Genomic DNA, 17,515 nt, shown 5'->3' on the forward strand with positions numbered 1-17,515 from the left:
ATGGACTATTGTGTACAGATTTGGTCCTGGTTTTCATGTTGACAAGGATATTTTGGAGAGGGTTCAGAGAAGACTAAGGTTATGACTGGTCTTTGGGATGTTTGATGATTGAGGGGGATATGATTGAGACATTTAAGTTAGTAAAGGGTTATTATCGAGTTAATGTGGAAGAAATTTTTCATAGAATGAGAGAAAGGAGTAGAACAAGGGGGCATACTTGGAAGCTATATTAGGAAGATGTGAGCAAGTTCTTTTTGTGCAGAGTGGTTGGTGAGTGGAATGTATTGCCTGACATTGTGGTGAATGAGTTTAAAACAGTTTGATGGGCTTTGTGTGTAACAGTGTTTGTCTCCCATGATGATTCTTTTGATTCCATGAAGGTATGGTGTTAATAATAACTGGTATAGAGATCTACTTAGTTATCTGCCACTAATACTAATAATAGGATAATCATACTCCACAGGATCTGTTCAGAATAGGATAATGTGCGTAGTGTGCTTTAGAACTTTTACAGCCTTTTTGTAAGTAACCTGCTTTTGTGTAGGAATATAATTTTCTTTCATTAAAGCTAAGTGTGGAAGTGATGGCATATCCCAAGTCCTGACTCTTCTAGCTTCATGGTATCAGATGTTAGTTGTACTTCTCTTCTATGTGCTGAAGATCCCCCATAATGAATATCATTAACCAATAGTTGCATGGTTCTTCTCTAGAACAGGATCTATAAATTATTATTATTATTAGTGTTATTACATCCTAAATAGTAGTTAGTCAAAGAAACAAAGGAAGGAATGATAATGGGAAATGATGAAAATAACCGCAATCTTGAACATTTTGGAAAGTATTTATTTCTTCATGTGAATCCATCCTATCCATGAAAGGTTGCAAACCCACAGTACATTAGTATTGTGTGGACTAAGGATTAAGTTCCATGATCCACATAATACTAATGTATAGTAATAATATTCCTTCCTTTGTTTCTTTGACTAACTACTGTGCATTGTTTGCACTGTTCTTGAACATAACCTTTCTTATTCACCTGTTGTCTCTTATTTCATTTGCTGCACCCTATTTTCTTAACTTGTATTCACAGAAATAAAGTTCTGTATAGCAAGTTTCACTTTTTTTTGATCATTTTGAAATAAAATTTATAATCATTAATTATTGAATTAACCACTTTCATATTTTGATGTTTATTAAGCACTCTTTAACTATACATCTAAAAGCCACTGAAAGAAAATAAAATAAATTCATTGTAAAAGTAACATTGATTAAAAAAAAAAGTCGGAAATCATTTTCACTTCTTTGTAATGCAAGCTGTAGACACTGATGCTGCTAACTCTTCACTGGATTATTAGATGTGAACCAAAAGAATCATAAGGTTAGCATAGCTTTCCTTTTACTTGGAGGTCAAGACACTAAACAGGGAAGGTTATTTGAATTAAATAAAGTTTATTATAAAAGGCTTTTTTGTTTATGTATTAATATATGAATTGTGTTTGAATTAATGTTTCTGTGTGTCTTTAATTTCTTGACCATGAAGTTCTGATTTTTTTAGCCTTGCGAATTACTTTACCACATGCTTCTTGCTTAATCAATTACTATTTTTCTTATTCTGCTACTAGGTATCTCTTTATTTTGTCTATTTATTTTCAAACGCTTTTTTTTTGTTTTGTTTTATCCAATAACCTTTGTATGTTTGGGCCTATGGTTCACCTCTGGAAGTTGCTTGGCTTTGAGGCTTTTAAAACTTTGATATATTTTTTTATTTTCAGCATGATATTCATTTTTATCCTGATTAAAAGTGAATGATGCTTTCTATTTCCAGTCTTCTGTATATACCCTTCTATTACTGAACCACTGTGAAGATATTACTGATAGTAATAGCTGTTACTATTACTTAATAGTCATATTACTATTATTACTATATATATATATATATAGAGGTATACTGACCATTATTATTAGCTTTGCTCTTTTCATCATATCATATTTTCCTAAAACATTTCTGTATATATGAGATTTATCTTCAACTCTGCTGCTGCTATCCCTAACAAGAACCAGCTTGTTATCAACTATCCCAGACACTCAAAATGTCACAAACCTATAATACAACATTGCTGTGTGTGGACAGGTAGTTGGGGAGAAAGATGGAGTCTCTTTACATTTCTTGAAAATCTGGGGTTTTATTCCTTGGGATAAACAGTATAGGAGTAGGCTTTTCCAAAGAACCATATCAGAAGGAATGAAAGAAATAAATGAGATTGGTTTGATAAGTGGAGAAATGCCAATGAATGAACCCTGTAAAAAAAGAAAGAAACATGCAGAAACAGAATAGATCACTATGAGAAAGTGACTGGAGAGAGCCTGTGTGAGCGAGAGAGAGGGTAATCTATTAGGTGGATTGCCTTCTTCTGCTTTAACTGAGAATTCTTAGGAAGGTTTCAGGTATACCAACCCTAAACACTTGAGAACAGTATTTCTCATGAGTAACGTGTTAAGAATTAAGCAGGATAGTGCTTTGGGGGGGGGGGGGATATGTTAGGATAATGTAGATGTGAAAGTCAACCCAAGATAAGAAAACTAGTTTTCATTGAAGCTGGAATCATTTGAGAAGTATGAGTTTTCTCGAGTCCGCGCGGTTAGCCTAGTGGCTATGTGCTTCGCAACCATATGCCTGGGGAAGGAGTGTCCTAGGTTCGATTCCCGTCGGTGACGTGAGGAGCTGAAGGATCTTCCTCAGCCATAGCCAAGTTAGCCAGTCTTGGGTGTGGACAGCAGGGTTTTTTCCTCGGTTTATTCTGGGGTTTTTCATCCCGCAAAGCAGGCAAACTGGCCTTGAGAACTTAACACTACAGGCCATAGAATATACCGGGGCATAGGGCTGACCACCTTATCCTGTAAACGGATTGAGGTTCGATGATCAATGGACCCTCGACACCGCAAGGTAAAAGAGGGTATAAAGAAGATGAGATGAGATGAGTTTTCTCGAAGAAATAGAAAGTATTGTCATCAGCAAACTATGGATAGGATTTGAGATTAGAAAGAGGTTATTGATGTATGCAAACATACATAACCCTGGGATACTCCAGCATTCATAAAGAAATCTGATGAGAAGAAGCCATCATTAGGCCTTCATAATGCTGATTGCATTATCTTTGGGTGGTGCCACCATGGCACCACCCAATTTGTCGTTGACTGCAATGGCAAATTTTTTGCCAATTTCTATTGCAGTGTGGGGAATAAAGGCCTTCATTCTAATAATGATTTGCTTGATCAGAGCAGGCATTTGGATGAGGAGAGCAGAAACAGTAAACAGATCATGGAAAAGAAGCATGGAAGTCTCGGAGGTCATCCCATTTGCCACCATTGTAGTGCCATATAATACAAGACTGAGCTTGAAGAAGAGATCAATCTGAAGAAAAGGAAATGCAGATAAAGGTTATGGTCATAGCTGCTTAGTGAAGAGCAAGCATCTAGATTGTATTTAAAGGAAGAGCTTGTTATTGATGAGAATTATCTGGTTGGCAGGTTAACAGTTTGTATTTGATCATAACTAATATCAAATGATATAGCTGCCCTTTCCACTTGATCTGTGAAGTTGCGAGTGGAGGGAAGTTTGAGTTATGAACATTAAAGCAAACTAGGAAGATAAACTCACAGGTTTGATAATTAGGCTGTATGAAATCAACTTTCAGAGATAAATAATCAGAGATTTTTTAATTTTTTATGCAAAGACATCAAATGTCATACTTCTCTAGGACACAGGTTACAGCAGTGCATATGGTAAGTGGTTAGTAGGACAATCACAAACATTCGTGCCTTTGATGGGATTCGAACCCACAGCCTCTTGGTTGGAGAGTGGATATGCTAACTACTCGACCAACCAGGCCAGGGATTAGCTTGTTCATCTGAATTAGGAAAGCAGTAAAGACAGCAGATGAAAAGTTATAAAGTGGGATAAGAAAAATCTTCAGGCAGAGCAGATCATATACTTGGAATTCTAGGTTTCATAACCTTTGCAAAGGAATGTCTATTTTGAATTTGTCTTGGTATCAGCTGATCTTTCTAATGATTTTAAAAATTCCTCTACTTCTTTCCTACTGGAACCATCTATGACAATGTTTTTCACTTTTTGTCTAACCTGATCCACAGTATAAAATGCATTTATTGTATCCAAGAAATGCATTTTAATCCATAACCTAAATTTGGTTTTATAATATATATTAAAAAAGTCATAACATAATAAAAAGTCAAAATAACATTAATAAACATGAGTTTATTAATAATTAAATACAGAAAGAAAATAGTGCCAAAAAGAATCAGTAAAAACCTTAATGTCATTAAGTTTAAAAGTATGATAATTGCTATTATTGATCCTTCCTGTTAATCAGGAAGACTAAGTAAAAATTCGTTTCTGACAATCATCCTAAGTTGACATGACCCACACTTTGAAAAACAGTGATGTATATCCAGTTTCTCTATTTCGAAACTTTCCTACCTTACTCTACTTCAAACAGGCTACTGTCCTTGAAGTTTAAAAATAAAATAACATGATATAGTTATTTATCAATATCCCACCTTTTTTTTTTCTTGTAGACAGGCTTATATGTTGGTTATGCATACTTCTAATTTTTTAGGAAATGATAATGTAAACTATATTATTAATTATAAAAACTTTAATTAATAACTACCTATATTTTGGCAGTGTTACAATGCCGTCTTTAGGTAGCACAAAACAATGATATATGCACTCAGGCACTAACACTAAGCAAATGAAGCTGAAGAAAGGTCTTATGTGGTTTGTAACTAATTGTGAAGTCATATTTTCTTAGAATTTTTGTTAGTTTTTCAGATGTACCCTGGATATAAGGAATGGTGATAGATTTAGAGCAGGGGTTCCCAACCCTATGCCTGCGGGCACCATGGCTCCGTCAACCAATTTGTGTGTGCCTGCCGCTGTTCAACCATGTGCCGTATAGTTTGAAATAATCATGCAACAATTCATGGCATGCTATATGATGCATGCGTTAATGACACATGACATGTATTAAACACATACAATGTAAAGTAGACGCGCATTCGAAGTTGTTCATTCCAGTTTAAGAACTGGAATATCATCATATTCTCCTAATTATGAAGCACTGGCCAATGAAATGCAATGCCAAAGATCACACTAACTTACATATATATATATTTAAATTTTTATATAATGTAAACTTTTAAGTAATAAAACATTTGATTATAATGTAAACTTCGTATGTTTTCATTATCAAACGAATTCAAAAAATTTGCTTGAAAAAATAGATGATGCCCGTCGTCCTATCGGTATTTTAGAATGTGCTCTAGGAAACAAAAAGGTTGGGAACCCCTGTTTTAGAGTAATCTCTGTTATGAAGGGGGGAGGGAGTTGCAAGTAACTGGTTTTAATTTTTTTGGGGGGTTGGGGGGTTGGAGCCATTGGCTAAGAATGAGTTAAGGATATGGTTAACTTCAGTAGTTAGGGCATTGTTATATGAACTGATTAATTTTTCTCCCACCTGTTTTTGTTACAGTGAACACTTATGTCAACATGGAGCCTATTGCCCTGACAGTGTTAGCAATAAAATATCTGGGTTTAATAGTCGTTAGTATTATGTACAAGTGGTTAATGCACTGGCTGTTTTAACACAAGTTATTAGTGGTTTCTTCTGAATGGTAGATTAAGAAGCAAAATTGTGTATATTGAGAGATCTGGTTAATGAATGATTTTCAGGTGTCGTTTAAAATGAGACCCTTGTTTCTGTTAGTAAACAATATGAGTCAATGACTGCAGTTGATTCAATATGAAAGAAGTTGTCCTCCAAATAGGGCATAATGGCTGTAGTTGTATCCCAGTCAGTGATGTCACTTGTGGTATGTGAATGTTGTGCTAGTCCATATTTTTCTTTTTTTCTGTGTTCCATATCGGTGAGATGTTCCTTTTTTCTTATTTCAAAACTTCTGCTTGTCTAACCTGTATAAGGTAGACCACAAGAACATGGAATTCTATAAACACCAGATATTTGTAGATTATATTATGTTGTTTATATTTATATTTTGATAGTTTTTTCAATTAATTATGTTTCTTTTTAGAAGATAGCCAACAAAGACGCCCAAGTATCTCAAAGCCTGTGAAACCCCATTCTAAAGGTGAAGATATGACAGCAGATAGTTCTGAAAAGAAATTGGAATTATCAGAGGAGAGGTGAGGCCAATCATTTATTATATATGAATCCATTCCCTAAAGGTTTGATTCATTCTGCTAAACACACTGTTTATGTTTGGCAGAATTTAGTCCTTTTTTTTTTTTTTTTGTCATGTTTCTAAATTGTTTTTGTAGTTTCAAAATAAAGGGATGGTGGTCGTCTGTTGGAAAAGACATGAGTTCAGTTCTCAAGAGGAATCTTTGTATGGAAAGTTGAGTTACCCAATTTCATATGGAGGTAACTTTTTTTTTTTTTTTTTCCTTCTTCTTCTGCAGAAGAGGCAAATCTGCTAGATAACACATGAAGTTAACAGGTAAAAATACTTTATAGTTGATGTTGGATAGAATAGTGTAGTGTAATGGTAATGGTGGATTGTATAGGTGGATCATGTAGTGTAGTGTGGCCTTTCTTGATGATCCCGAGTCCTGTGGAGTATGACTGCAATAATAATGTTAAAATGGTGATTTTTAAAAAAAAAAAAAAATTTTTTTAACATTCTCAGCCTTGTTTGTTTTCTGGAGCAGAATTTCAAATATCAGTGTTGTCTCCCTATTGTGTCCCAAACATGTTCTATGGGATTGAGATCTGGGAAGCATGCTGCTACTCAATTTGATTAATATCCTTGCCCTCCAGAAATAACTCCACTGCTCGTGTATGATGTGGTATGGCACTGTCATCCATAAAAATGAATTCTTCGCCTATAGCACCATAGAACAATCGAACATGGCATTCAAGAACTGTCAGTGAGAAAAACTGTGGAATCGGTAAGCAGGAAACAACATGCATTCATGTGTTTCAGAAAAAAGTTTCCTCTTGTAATTACTTCATTATTATGATTCTCAAGTTCTATTCGAAGAAATGCTTAAGTACTAAACTGAAATTTGCATAAAACACACACACACACACACACACACACACACACACACACACACACACACACACACATATATATATATACACACACATACAAGTTTCAGTTCTGCTGACAAATATTTTTTTGTGATTTTTCAAGCTGGTATAATGAGCAGTCTGGCATGAAGTTTAAAAATTTAGTTCATTGTGTGAATTAATTACTGGAACATTAACTTCACTAGATGACTGCTGCCAATTACAATACACATGACTCAGCTTACATGACTTTATATATATTTTCTTGCATCAGTTAGATACCATCCATTTTTGTAAACTAATTGTTGATTAAATAAAAAAAAAAAAAAATCTAGGATCCAGAATCCTGTCATGGCTCTGCCATCTGTGCTTTGCCTCATGTGGCAGTTGGATCACGATTACAGACCGTAAGAGCAAAACACCAAAATGCCCTAATTGTGAGGGAGCATACTCAACAGACCCAGCATACCAAAGGTGGAAGAATGAAAAGGAAATCTAAAAACTAAAAACCTAGCAGAGCATCCCATGCCAGCAGACAAAGGGGCAGTACCATGAAGGTAGCAACATCTAGTGGCAAACCTTCTTATGCTGAGAAGTTTTTTTTTTTTTTCACTAATAGATTCTCATGTAATGGGACTGTTTATGGCATATTCTCTGGAGTGAGCTTCATACTGATTTTTCTCTTTGATATGCTCTAAAGAGATAAGCAAATCATATTGTTCATGGATGTTGCAGTTGCTAGAAGGCAGGACTGACATATGCATTGAGGTCCTTTACTGACACTTTATTTATTACAGTGTCATTAGGGACCATAATGCATGAGACTAAGAGACCTATGAATATCAGATTCAATGTACAGATCCAATTAAAAGAAGGCAGTTGGAAAAACAGAGATAGGGACTGAAGAATATAAGAGATTACATAGAGAAGTCAGAAGAGCCATCAGGCAGGACAAGGAAAAGTTTTATACTAATCAATGTGAAGAGTTGAGTTTCAGATGAGGAGGAACAATTATAAAAGGATACATTATGAAAAATTATGGAGACAACTAACGTGTTAGAGCAAAACTTTAGTTTAATATAAACTAAAATGAACACTCGACATTTTGACCTTCGTATCAAGATCATCATCTGGAGCATACACATATATAAAGAAAGAAGCTGCACTACAATCTACATGGTTTGTTAAAGTTACTGACCAACCGTTACAACAATTATTGGCCTGACCTCTAGTGAGGGAAAAAACTTTACTACATCAAAGCTAGAGTCCTATTATTATTGTCTATTAGGTTACAAAATTAAATTGGGCTGGAGAGCAACATGTTTATATATATATAAACTATGTGATTATACATATAAATTTCAAAATTGCTTGAAAAGTCCTAAAGTATGCTGGAAACTAAGTAAGCTGAATATGTGCCATTCAAATTCTTGGAATTTTTATGCCACCATTATTGTTGAGATTAGGGTGGTTAATCAGAATTTCACATGCTTCTTTAAATTTTCTTTCATACCAGGTTTTTGTATGATGTAAAGAGCAGGTACTTTTTCAATCTATTTGGTGTAGGATGTTGAGAGCATGATCTGAGAGGCCTGCTTCACCAAAATTGTTATTTAATGATTAAAGAAAAAAGACAAGGAGCGACCAACCACCTGCAAGCAATAGTCATGTGATCAACTTATCAACTCTTTTGTATTTTTTTTTACGTATAGGGATTGTACGTCCAGTTTCACCAATATAAGGTAAGTTACAGGTGCAGTAGAAGCAGTCAACTCCAGGATGTGCCAATGGGAGGAAGAGATCTTTAGAGGAGTTTAATGTTTTTTTAATTTTATAGGTGGTTTAAAAGTGGCATTAAGATTATAATGGTGTTTTATAATTTTTCTGATAACCTTTTAATGTATGGGATGGCTATGGTTTTACTGTAATCTATATTCTTTTTTGATGAAGTTTTATGAAGAACTTTATTAATAGTATTTTTGTTATAGCCATTATTTATAAATGTGTTGCTAATAATCTTTAATTCTTGTTTAAGAGCTTGTTGATTAGAGCAAATTGTTACAGCTCTGTTTTTACGGGTATTAATGACTCCAAATTTTGCGATGGGTTGTGATATGAGTTAGCATGTATATATTGGCCAGTATGTGTTGATTTGTGGTAAACCATGAAGGATAGACTGCCTGAGAGAAGACGTGTGACCAATGTATCCAGGAATGGGAGCGAGTTCTGATTTTCAATTTCAATGGTAAATTTTATGCGTTCATGTCGTTTGTTCAGGTGACTAAGGAATATGTTTAAAGTTTGTTGACCCTGTGGCCAGATAATGAAAACATTGTCAATGTATCTAAGCCATACTGTAGGTTTTAGAGTAAAGGAATCAAGAGCAGTTTGCTCAAATCTTCCATATAAAAGTTAGCAATTTTTTTTTTTGGGGGGGGGGGGGGGGATAGTGGTAAGGGCATGGCCATACCTGCATGAAAGAAAGGATTCTCATCATCCATGGAGATGGTACTCACAAGCGTTGGAATCAGTACGATAAGCTAAAGATATGTGTTTCCCTTTTGATCAATTGGCTGGCCTTTTCAAAGAGATGCAGAGACAGTAATCTTATTCCTAACTGCATCAAGCTGAAAAAGAAATTTACTTCTGCTAAAGCACTTCGTATCTATGCATGCACAGAGAAAGCAATACTTAGAGAGCAAATTCAAACAGCCCACAAAAATCTAGCAATAACTCAAAAACAGGTTTTAAATTTACAATAGAACCTCTCTAGATATATGAATCCAGATATTTTGAATGTGCTTGAAAGAATCACTGCCAATTCATCTAAATATATTCTAGAAAGTAATAAAGAAAAACTTAAGGCCAAATTTCATATTTTAAAACAACGGCGAAATTTGAATGCCAATCATATGAATTTGACCAATCAGGATATCTCTTCTCCATAAACAACTCCAACAGGGAACAACAAACTGTTATGATCAACTTATCAAGCCACACCTTAAATAACAGTCAACTTGTATTACTCGATAAAGGCCTTAACTTCGCAGTAGCACCTAGAACTGTTAATAAACTGGATTTTATATACCACATAGAAAGAGGCATTAAATCTCTTTCTATTAATATAGCCGATAACAATTTGTTTAGAAACCAGCAATATTCTGAATAAAAAGAAAACCATATATAGCAATCTTACAAAAACAGAACTAGCAGCAATCAAGTCACTAAAAGCTAATCAAGACATAATTATAACAAAATCGGACAAAGGTAATGCCACTGTCGTCCTTTACAGATCAACTGACATCCATCAGATGAATCAATTAGTCTCTGATAACAGTACCTATCAGCTTGTAAACTATAATTCAACTAACAGAATAAAGAGAAAAAAACTTGAGAAATTACTTAACACTTCTTGGCCGTCAGACATTGTTAAAAAAATTTATACTCCATTACACTCGTTCTCCCAGAATATATGGTGTTCCTAAAGTACACAAACAAAACGTTCTGCTTCGGCCAATAATTGAAGGAATGGCAATTTGGGATTTAGCTGACCAAATTGTATTCTTATTGGCTTAATACAAAATGATGGTACAAAACGACAGAATTTCATGCCAGCTGGGGCATCACCCGGTTAAACAAGGCCCCTGTTGTTTTCGCCAGGAACCAGGGCAAACAGCGAAAAGTCAGCTACTGGAACAAATCTGAAAACACACCCCAACTCAACATCTCCAGAGATAAAGATCAGTACTATCAACGTAAGAAGCCTGAATGGCAAAGAAATGGAGCTAGTTGAGGAATTAGATAAGTACCAGATCAACATAATAAGGATGACTGAGACAAAAAAAAGACAAAAACTGATGAGATCTTGCTGAGCAATAAATACAAAATGTTATATTCAGACAATGACAACCAAGGAAAAGAAGGAGTAGCCATAGTATTCAACACTAAATACAAGGCTAATCTTCTTGAATGGCAGGCAGTTTCAAGTAGAGTGATGTGTGCAAATGTCAGAATGGGGAACTGGACAATGAGACTTATTTGTGCCTATGGTCCCACAGAAGGTTCTACTAAGGTAGAAGTGGAGGAATTTTTTGAGGCTTTAGAGAAAGCAACACACAATGAAAAAGGAAATGTTGGTCCTTGTTGGGGATCTAAATAGCAGAGTAGGAAATGATTGTCAGACATACAAAAATATTTTGGGAAAATTTGGAGAAAAGAACAAAGCTAATAATGGCAAATACCTGTTGGATTTCAGGTTAGGACATGGTCTGGTAATAACCAGATTATGACTATGTTATTGTCGATAGTGATGTTTTCTCCCTGGTGCAGGACACCAGAGTGTACAGAGGATTTGAAATTGGAAGTGATCACTATTTAGTCTTGAGCAGGATAAAATTTAATTTCATATTGAAAAGAAAACATGTAAGAAAGTTTTAAAGCGAATAAAAGTTGAGCAGCTCTCAAATGTGAACTGTAGACTAAAATACACAAAGATTATTGAAGAAAAAATGAAAGAGTTTGAGAACAGGAACTGAACCTTGGATATTCAGTGGCAAGCCTTAAAGAAAACCCTGATTGATTCAGCCAGAGAGGCATGTGGTGAGGTTGTCTGCAAGGATAGAAAAATCAGAACTCCATGGTGCACAACCGGAAGTTAAAGAGGCAGTGAAGGAAAAGAAGAAAGCATATCAAAAGTTCCTGGCTAATAAGTCAGCTTGTGCTCTTAGAGAGCACAGAGACAAATGTAAGAAAGCTAAACACTGTGTAAAATTAGCTAAACAAAAGTCATGGGAGGACTTTGGAAAGAACATAGAAAATAAATATCAAGGAGGTGGCAAGATATTCTGAAGGTTGTTGAAGAAGCTCAGAAATGGAGGAAAGAATGTTGTAAAAGAAATTAGAGATGATAAAGATGATAAATTAGAGATGATAACGCCAGAGGCAGTAGCTTACGTGGAAAGTACTTCGACACGAATTCCGTGAATACAAGAGTATATCAGCAAAGGAGAGAGCAAGGGATGAACCCAAGGGGAGAAAAGATACAGGTCATGTGCAAAGGGGGCACTCGAATGAAGAATATAAGGGAATGAGTGCAGTATCGGCTCGCTCTTGTCTTATCATTTTTCCTGGTTCCTGGTTCGGAAGTTAGCTGGTGGTTCGAGTAAGGGGGATGAAGCATCGGTGCTACGATGTTAGACGACGAGGTTTCCTGAGAATGTTGTAGGATTCCACGCAGGGCTGAAGGTTTCCAGCCCTAGCAGAATCGAGCCCTCGCTGAAGAGTCCCATCGAGAGGAATAGAGATGTTTCCTGAGATGCAAAGAATCTAGTCTGTGATCAGCAGTAATTATGAAGATAGCGTAACCGCTATGCTGGCGTAAGGACAGCCAATAGACAAGTGGTAACCAGACGTACACGTGGTGCTGAAAGACCAGAAAAAAGTTCGGTAAAGTAGAATTACTTTATTTTGTGTTTAGAATTCCTTAGAAGAGAGAAAATTACTTTTGAATGTAAATTATGAACATTATTATAAAGAACTTTGTAGACAGACTCTAATTAGATAGTTAGCCTCCTTTTGAGAAAAAGAATTGTTTGGAAGAGGTCTTTTGTGTTGTGTTGTTGATTTGACATAACGAGATTAGGACTGTAGACTTATAGTAATTGAATAACATTAGAATGCTAGTTATATTATCTTATGAATAGCTTGCAGAAGGGAATTTTAGCTTAACACCATATAATTTGCTATTTATCCCAATTATCAGTCATTGTGTCCTACATGCTTTATAACCTTTGATTTAAATTTAAAGTGTGTTGATCTTTTAACTCTAGTTTCCTTATTTAGTATTGAGATAAATTGAATGCCTGGATTTCTTTAGTGTATTTTGCTTTGATACAATAAACATGATTTATTTGCCTATACCTGAGTCATGCCTGATTACGATTCCAAATTACCACTTATAAAAATAGAATCTCTTTTGGCGGTAAGGAATTAAAAAGTGTATATAATTATAGATTTAGGCCACGACTGCAGTCTGAATCTATACAGCCATATTAAAGTGAAATATAGTGTAAGAACGCCTCAGAATCTAGTATTGTCTCCCTGAGTAAGATCTTTTCTGCTATAGGATACTGGCTGGCGCAGCATAATATAATTTGCCAGTATCCGAAGAGGAAACAATCCTAGATGTAAGTATATTAGGCCTGATATCTGAAGAAGTAAAATAGCGATTGAAAGATAGAAAGGGAAGATATAAAATAAGAAAAACAATGACATGACAGTGACATGAAAACTGGAGAAAGATATTTTTGAAGTATGGAGTAATTACTTTGAAAAATTGCTAAATAAAACAAGCAGTAATAGCATGGTGGTAAAATACACTCAACAGGCATGCAGTCAGGAATGCATATCCATACTTGAAGTAGAAAAAGCCATCAAAGGCTTGAATGTGGAAAGGCAGGAGTAGATGATATTCAACCAGGAATGCTCAAGTATGGTGGTATAAAAGTCTTACAGTGGCTGCACTGCATATTTCAGAAGGCCTGGCAGAGGGAAGAATTTCTGATGATTGGAGTAGAGCTCTAATAGTACCCATATATAAAAAGGGAAATAAAACTGAATGTGAGAATTACAGAGGTATTTCCCTACTGAGTGTTCCAGGTAAGATTTATGCAAGTATACTTGAGAGACGGTTGAGAAGAATTGTGGGAGAAAAGCTTGTGAAGAACAAGTTGGATTCAGGCCAAATAGAGGCTGTCAGGATCATATCTTCATTTTATGAAAAATAGTGGAGAAATCATTGGATTATAACAAAGATCTGTATTTAAGTTTTGTCGATCTGGAAAAGTTATATGACAAGGTGCCAAGAGAGAAGCTATTCAATACTCTACAGTTATATGGTGTCACTGGGGCTTTATACCAAGCAATACTTTGTCTTTGAGTTGTAAGTCAGCAGTTAGACTTGAAGGAAGTACAGGAAAATGGTTTAATGTTAAATCTGGTGTCAGACAAGGATGGACATTATCCTCTCTGTTATTCATTATCTATATGGATCACATTATGAAGGAAAGTGGCATTAAACCTGATATCAAAATTGGAGATGTTAATCTCAGCTCTTTGCTTTATGCAGATGATGTTATACTTCTAAATAAATCCGGTACAAGTCTGCAAGATTCCCTGACCTAAATTGAATAACTGTTTTAATAGATATGGCGTGAAGGTCAGCAATAACAAGACAAAGACAATGAAAATAAGCAGAATCACTGAAAATGTCAACTGCGTTGTGGATGGGGAACCTGTGGAACAAGTAAAACATTTCAGCTATTTAGGTACGTTTTTTAGTGAAGATGGTAAATTAAATATGGAAATAGACCACAGAATCAACAAAGCTGGTATGGTAGGAAGTCAATTGAATAAATTCATATGGAATAAGAGAGAAATTAGTCGGAACACTAAATTAACTTATGGATCTGAGAGCTGGGTCAGGAGTAAAACACTTGACCAATGACTAGAGACTGCACATATGAGAGTCCTGAGAAAGATTAGGGGCAAGAACAGATGGCATCAATGTTATTATGATATTAAAAATGAGGATATTCGGAATGAACTTGACATTGTCAACATCCAGGAATGCGTTAGCAGAGCTAATCTCAGGTGGTATGGTCACTTAAACAGAATGGGCGAGGAAAGATTAGCAAAACAAGTGTTTTCTACCAGGTTTGCATGAAAACTAGCCAGAGGAAGACCAAGATATAGGTGGATTGATACGGTAAAAACTGCCTTTGACGATAGAAATATAAGATCTGATAATGTTGGAGTATTGACAAGTAATAGACTGATTTGGAGGAAAATTGTAGATAGGAAGTTAGTAATGATATAAATTTTTCATGTAGTACTTTCATATTCTGTACACCCCTTGAGGGTACATGGCAGGAATTTGATGATGAACTATATGAAGCATAAATTCCGATGAACTTCATGAAGGTATAGACTAGAAAATTGTGATGATAATATACATATAAATAACTGTTTTAAATATCCCCAAATAAATTATGATGGAGAAACAAAAAAAAAAATCTGTATTTAAAAACTTCTGGTGTAATCTTGTGGATAACTCTGAAATATAGAATTCAGTCCATAGGCTGATTTAAGACCTCTACTGTAAAATTTCATTCACTTGCCATTTGGTTAAAAAAAAAAAAAAATTGTATGCCTGTTAGTTTTTTTCCACAAAAATTAACTGAGAGGAGGTTATCCACTATGCAAAAACAAACTGATCAGAGAATATGTATATTTACATAGTCTACATCTGCATAAATACACACATCTCTCTCTCTCTCTCTCTCTCTCTCTCACTGATCAAAGAATGTAGTATTCATTTTCAGATAGGAAACTAGGTGAGCTTATGCATAATAAAATAATTGAACCTCAGAGTGTTTCATTTTTTTGTTTTCTAAATTATTTGTGGAATTAATAGTTTCATTCTACACTCATTTTTTATGCTCTTTCATTATGGTCTTACAGCTGGATATTTAACAGATAATACTTTTTGTTCAAGAATTATTAAATTCAAACTACTCATCAAAATTTAAAAAGATATAAAAAGTCAGTTGATCTTAACAGACCATCTGGAAAGAAAAAAAATGAGGTGGTATTATTGACTACTTAAAAATCAATTTTTATATCAAGTGTTTACTGTCTATATCTCTTTCAGATTACAATCTTTTCGCTCTCTTGTGATGGAAATTTTTAAGGAGAAACATATTCAATCTCTTCCTATTGCAGAAATTATTGAATTTGTAGCTAAGGAGGTTAAACAAGATCCTTTTACTCGTGGAGAGATTAATGTAGCCTTAGAAACAATGATGGATGATAACCAAGTGATGGTTGCCGATGATGTGGTTTTTCTTATTTAGCACACTGCAGTTGGTAGTTGTACATCGTAATTTGTATATTAAGATTTTTAACTATGTTGGATTAGTAATTGCTGTTATTCTAAGTATTTTCAATTCATTTAATCCTGGATTATAATTTTATTATGCATAAGCTGCTTCAGTTTTTAGAAATGAATATAGTATAATTCATTTGTTCATATTTAAGAAAATGCATAAACCATCTATGAACGCTAATTTCTGCAAAAGAGTACCTCCCTGTTTGATCATTGAACAGAACAAGTTGTAAATTCTATAAGTGAACTTATACATAAATGAAATAATTGAACCTCAGGCTGTTTCATTTTTTGATTTCTTAAAATATTTTTGCAACTAATAGTTTCATTCTACACTCATTTTTTATGCTCCTTCATTTATGGTTTTACAGCTGGATATTTAACAAGATAATACTTTTTGTTCAAGAATTATTTAAATTCAAACTCATCAAGATTTAATCACAATTACTGGTATTTAAAATTCTTAATGAAATAAAATTAGTATCTTTATATAGATAATGCTTCATGGTATAAACAACACCAAGAGAGGAAAAATCTGTTTATTAAACTCACTAATATTTCGTTAGTTGTCTTCCTATCATCATCAGAGCACAATTATAACTGTGACAGACACACAGCACTGAGCTAAATAATTGTGGAAAACAATTTCAATTATGACTGAAAACAGAACATGGTACCCTCTATGGGACGGATAACTATAACGTTAATTTAGAGAAGTCAGGCTATTACATCTTAAAATGATAGTCTCTCAGATCTTTGGTAAATTAATGCAGCCATGCTTGAAGTTGGAAGAGTGCTTCGTAGCGGATGCTGATTCTGAAAATAGTCTTTCAGACTTATAACAACTTCTACTTCATCCTTCATCTAATACTATATAGCAGTGGTGTTCAACCCGTCGATCGCGGAGCGATTTTTGGTCGATCTCTTGTTTATTCCTCCTTTCTTACAAATTTAATTAAAACTGAAAACATAATATTTTATTTATCATTATTTTGTATTATTTTTTAATTCTCTTTAAGTGTATTTTGCTATTGCTATTGTTTATTTATTTTTTGTCAAAATTGTCAAATCAGTAATTTTCTTATAAGTCCGGTAAATGAATTAATTTGGATCAGTGGAAGTCAAACAACGAGCCGAGTGAATACGATTATAAGCAAAGCATCGTATGTGTTTCGTTTATAATCGTGTTTACTTGTAACTACATCACACTTCCCACTACCCACTGTTAGAATTTCAGTTGAGTTTCAGTTGCTCTAAATTTATCGTTAGATTTACCATTATTTTGTTCGCTAATTGATAAGTTATAAAAAATTTTTATTTTAATAAAATATTTAAAGGTTATTTTTTTTTTTTAAATTTGAGGATAATCATGAGTGTATCAACGAAATCGAAGACATATCCTTTTCACAAGGAATGGGAAATGGATTATTTCTTTATAATGGTAAATGGAAAGTGTTGT

At 34.4% G+C, this 17,515-nt stretch overlaps 1 protein-coding gene across 1 annotated transcript in view; it reads left to right on the top strand.

Annotated features, from left to right (window-relative positions):
• Mcm3 (minichromosome maintenance 3) overlaps nucleotides 1–16,333 on the top strand; it is a 322,450-nt gene extending 306,117 nt beyond the window's left edge. Inside the window, exons 17-18 of the mRNA XM_090392917.1 lie at nucleotides 6,112–6,223; nucleotides 15,823–16,333. Of these exons, the coding sequence (XP_090249043.1) occupies nucleotides 6,112–6,223; nucleotides 15,823–16,024 (314 nt within the window). The 3' untranslated portion in view covers nucleotides 16,025–16,333. The remainder of the gene's footprint in view (nucleotides 1–6,111; nucleotides 6,224–15,822) is intronic.
• The last annotated feature ends 1,182 nt before the right edge of the window (nucleotides 16,334–17,515 follow it).

Source organism: Typopeltis vanoorti, chromosome 5 (genome assembly GCF_054136105.1).
Source record: "Typopeltis vanoorti isolate ZY-2024b chromosome 5, IOZ_Tvanoo_1.0, whole genome shotgun sequence".
Lineage (NCBI taxonomy): Eukaryota > Metazoa > Arthropoda > Arachnida > Uropygi > Thelyphonidae > Typopeltis > Typopeltis vanoorti.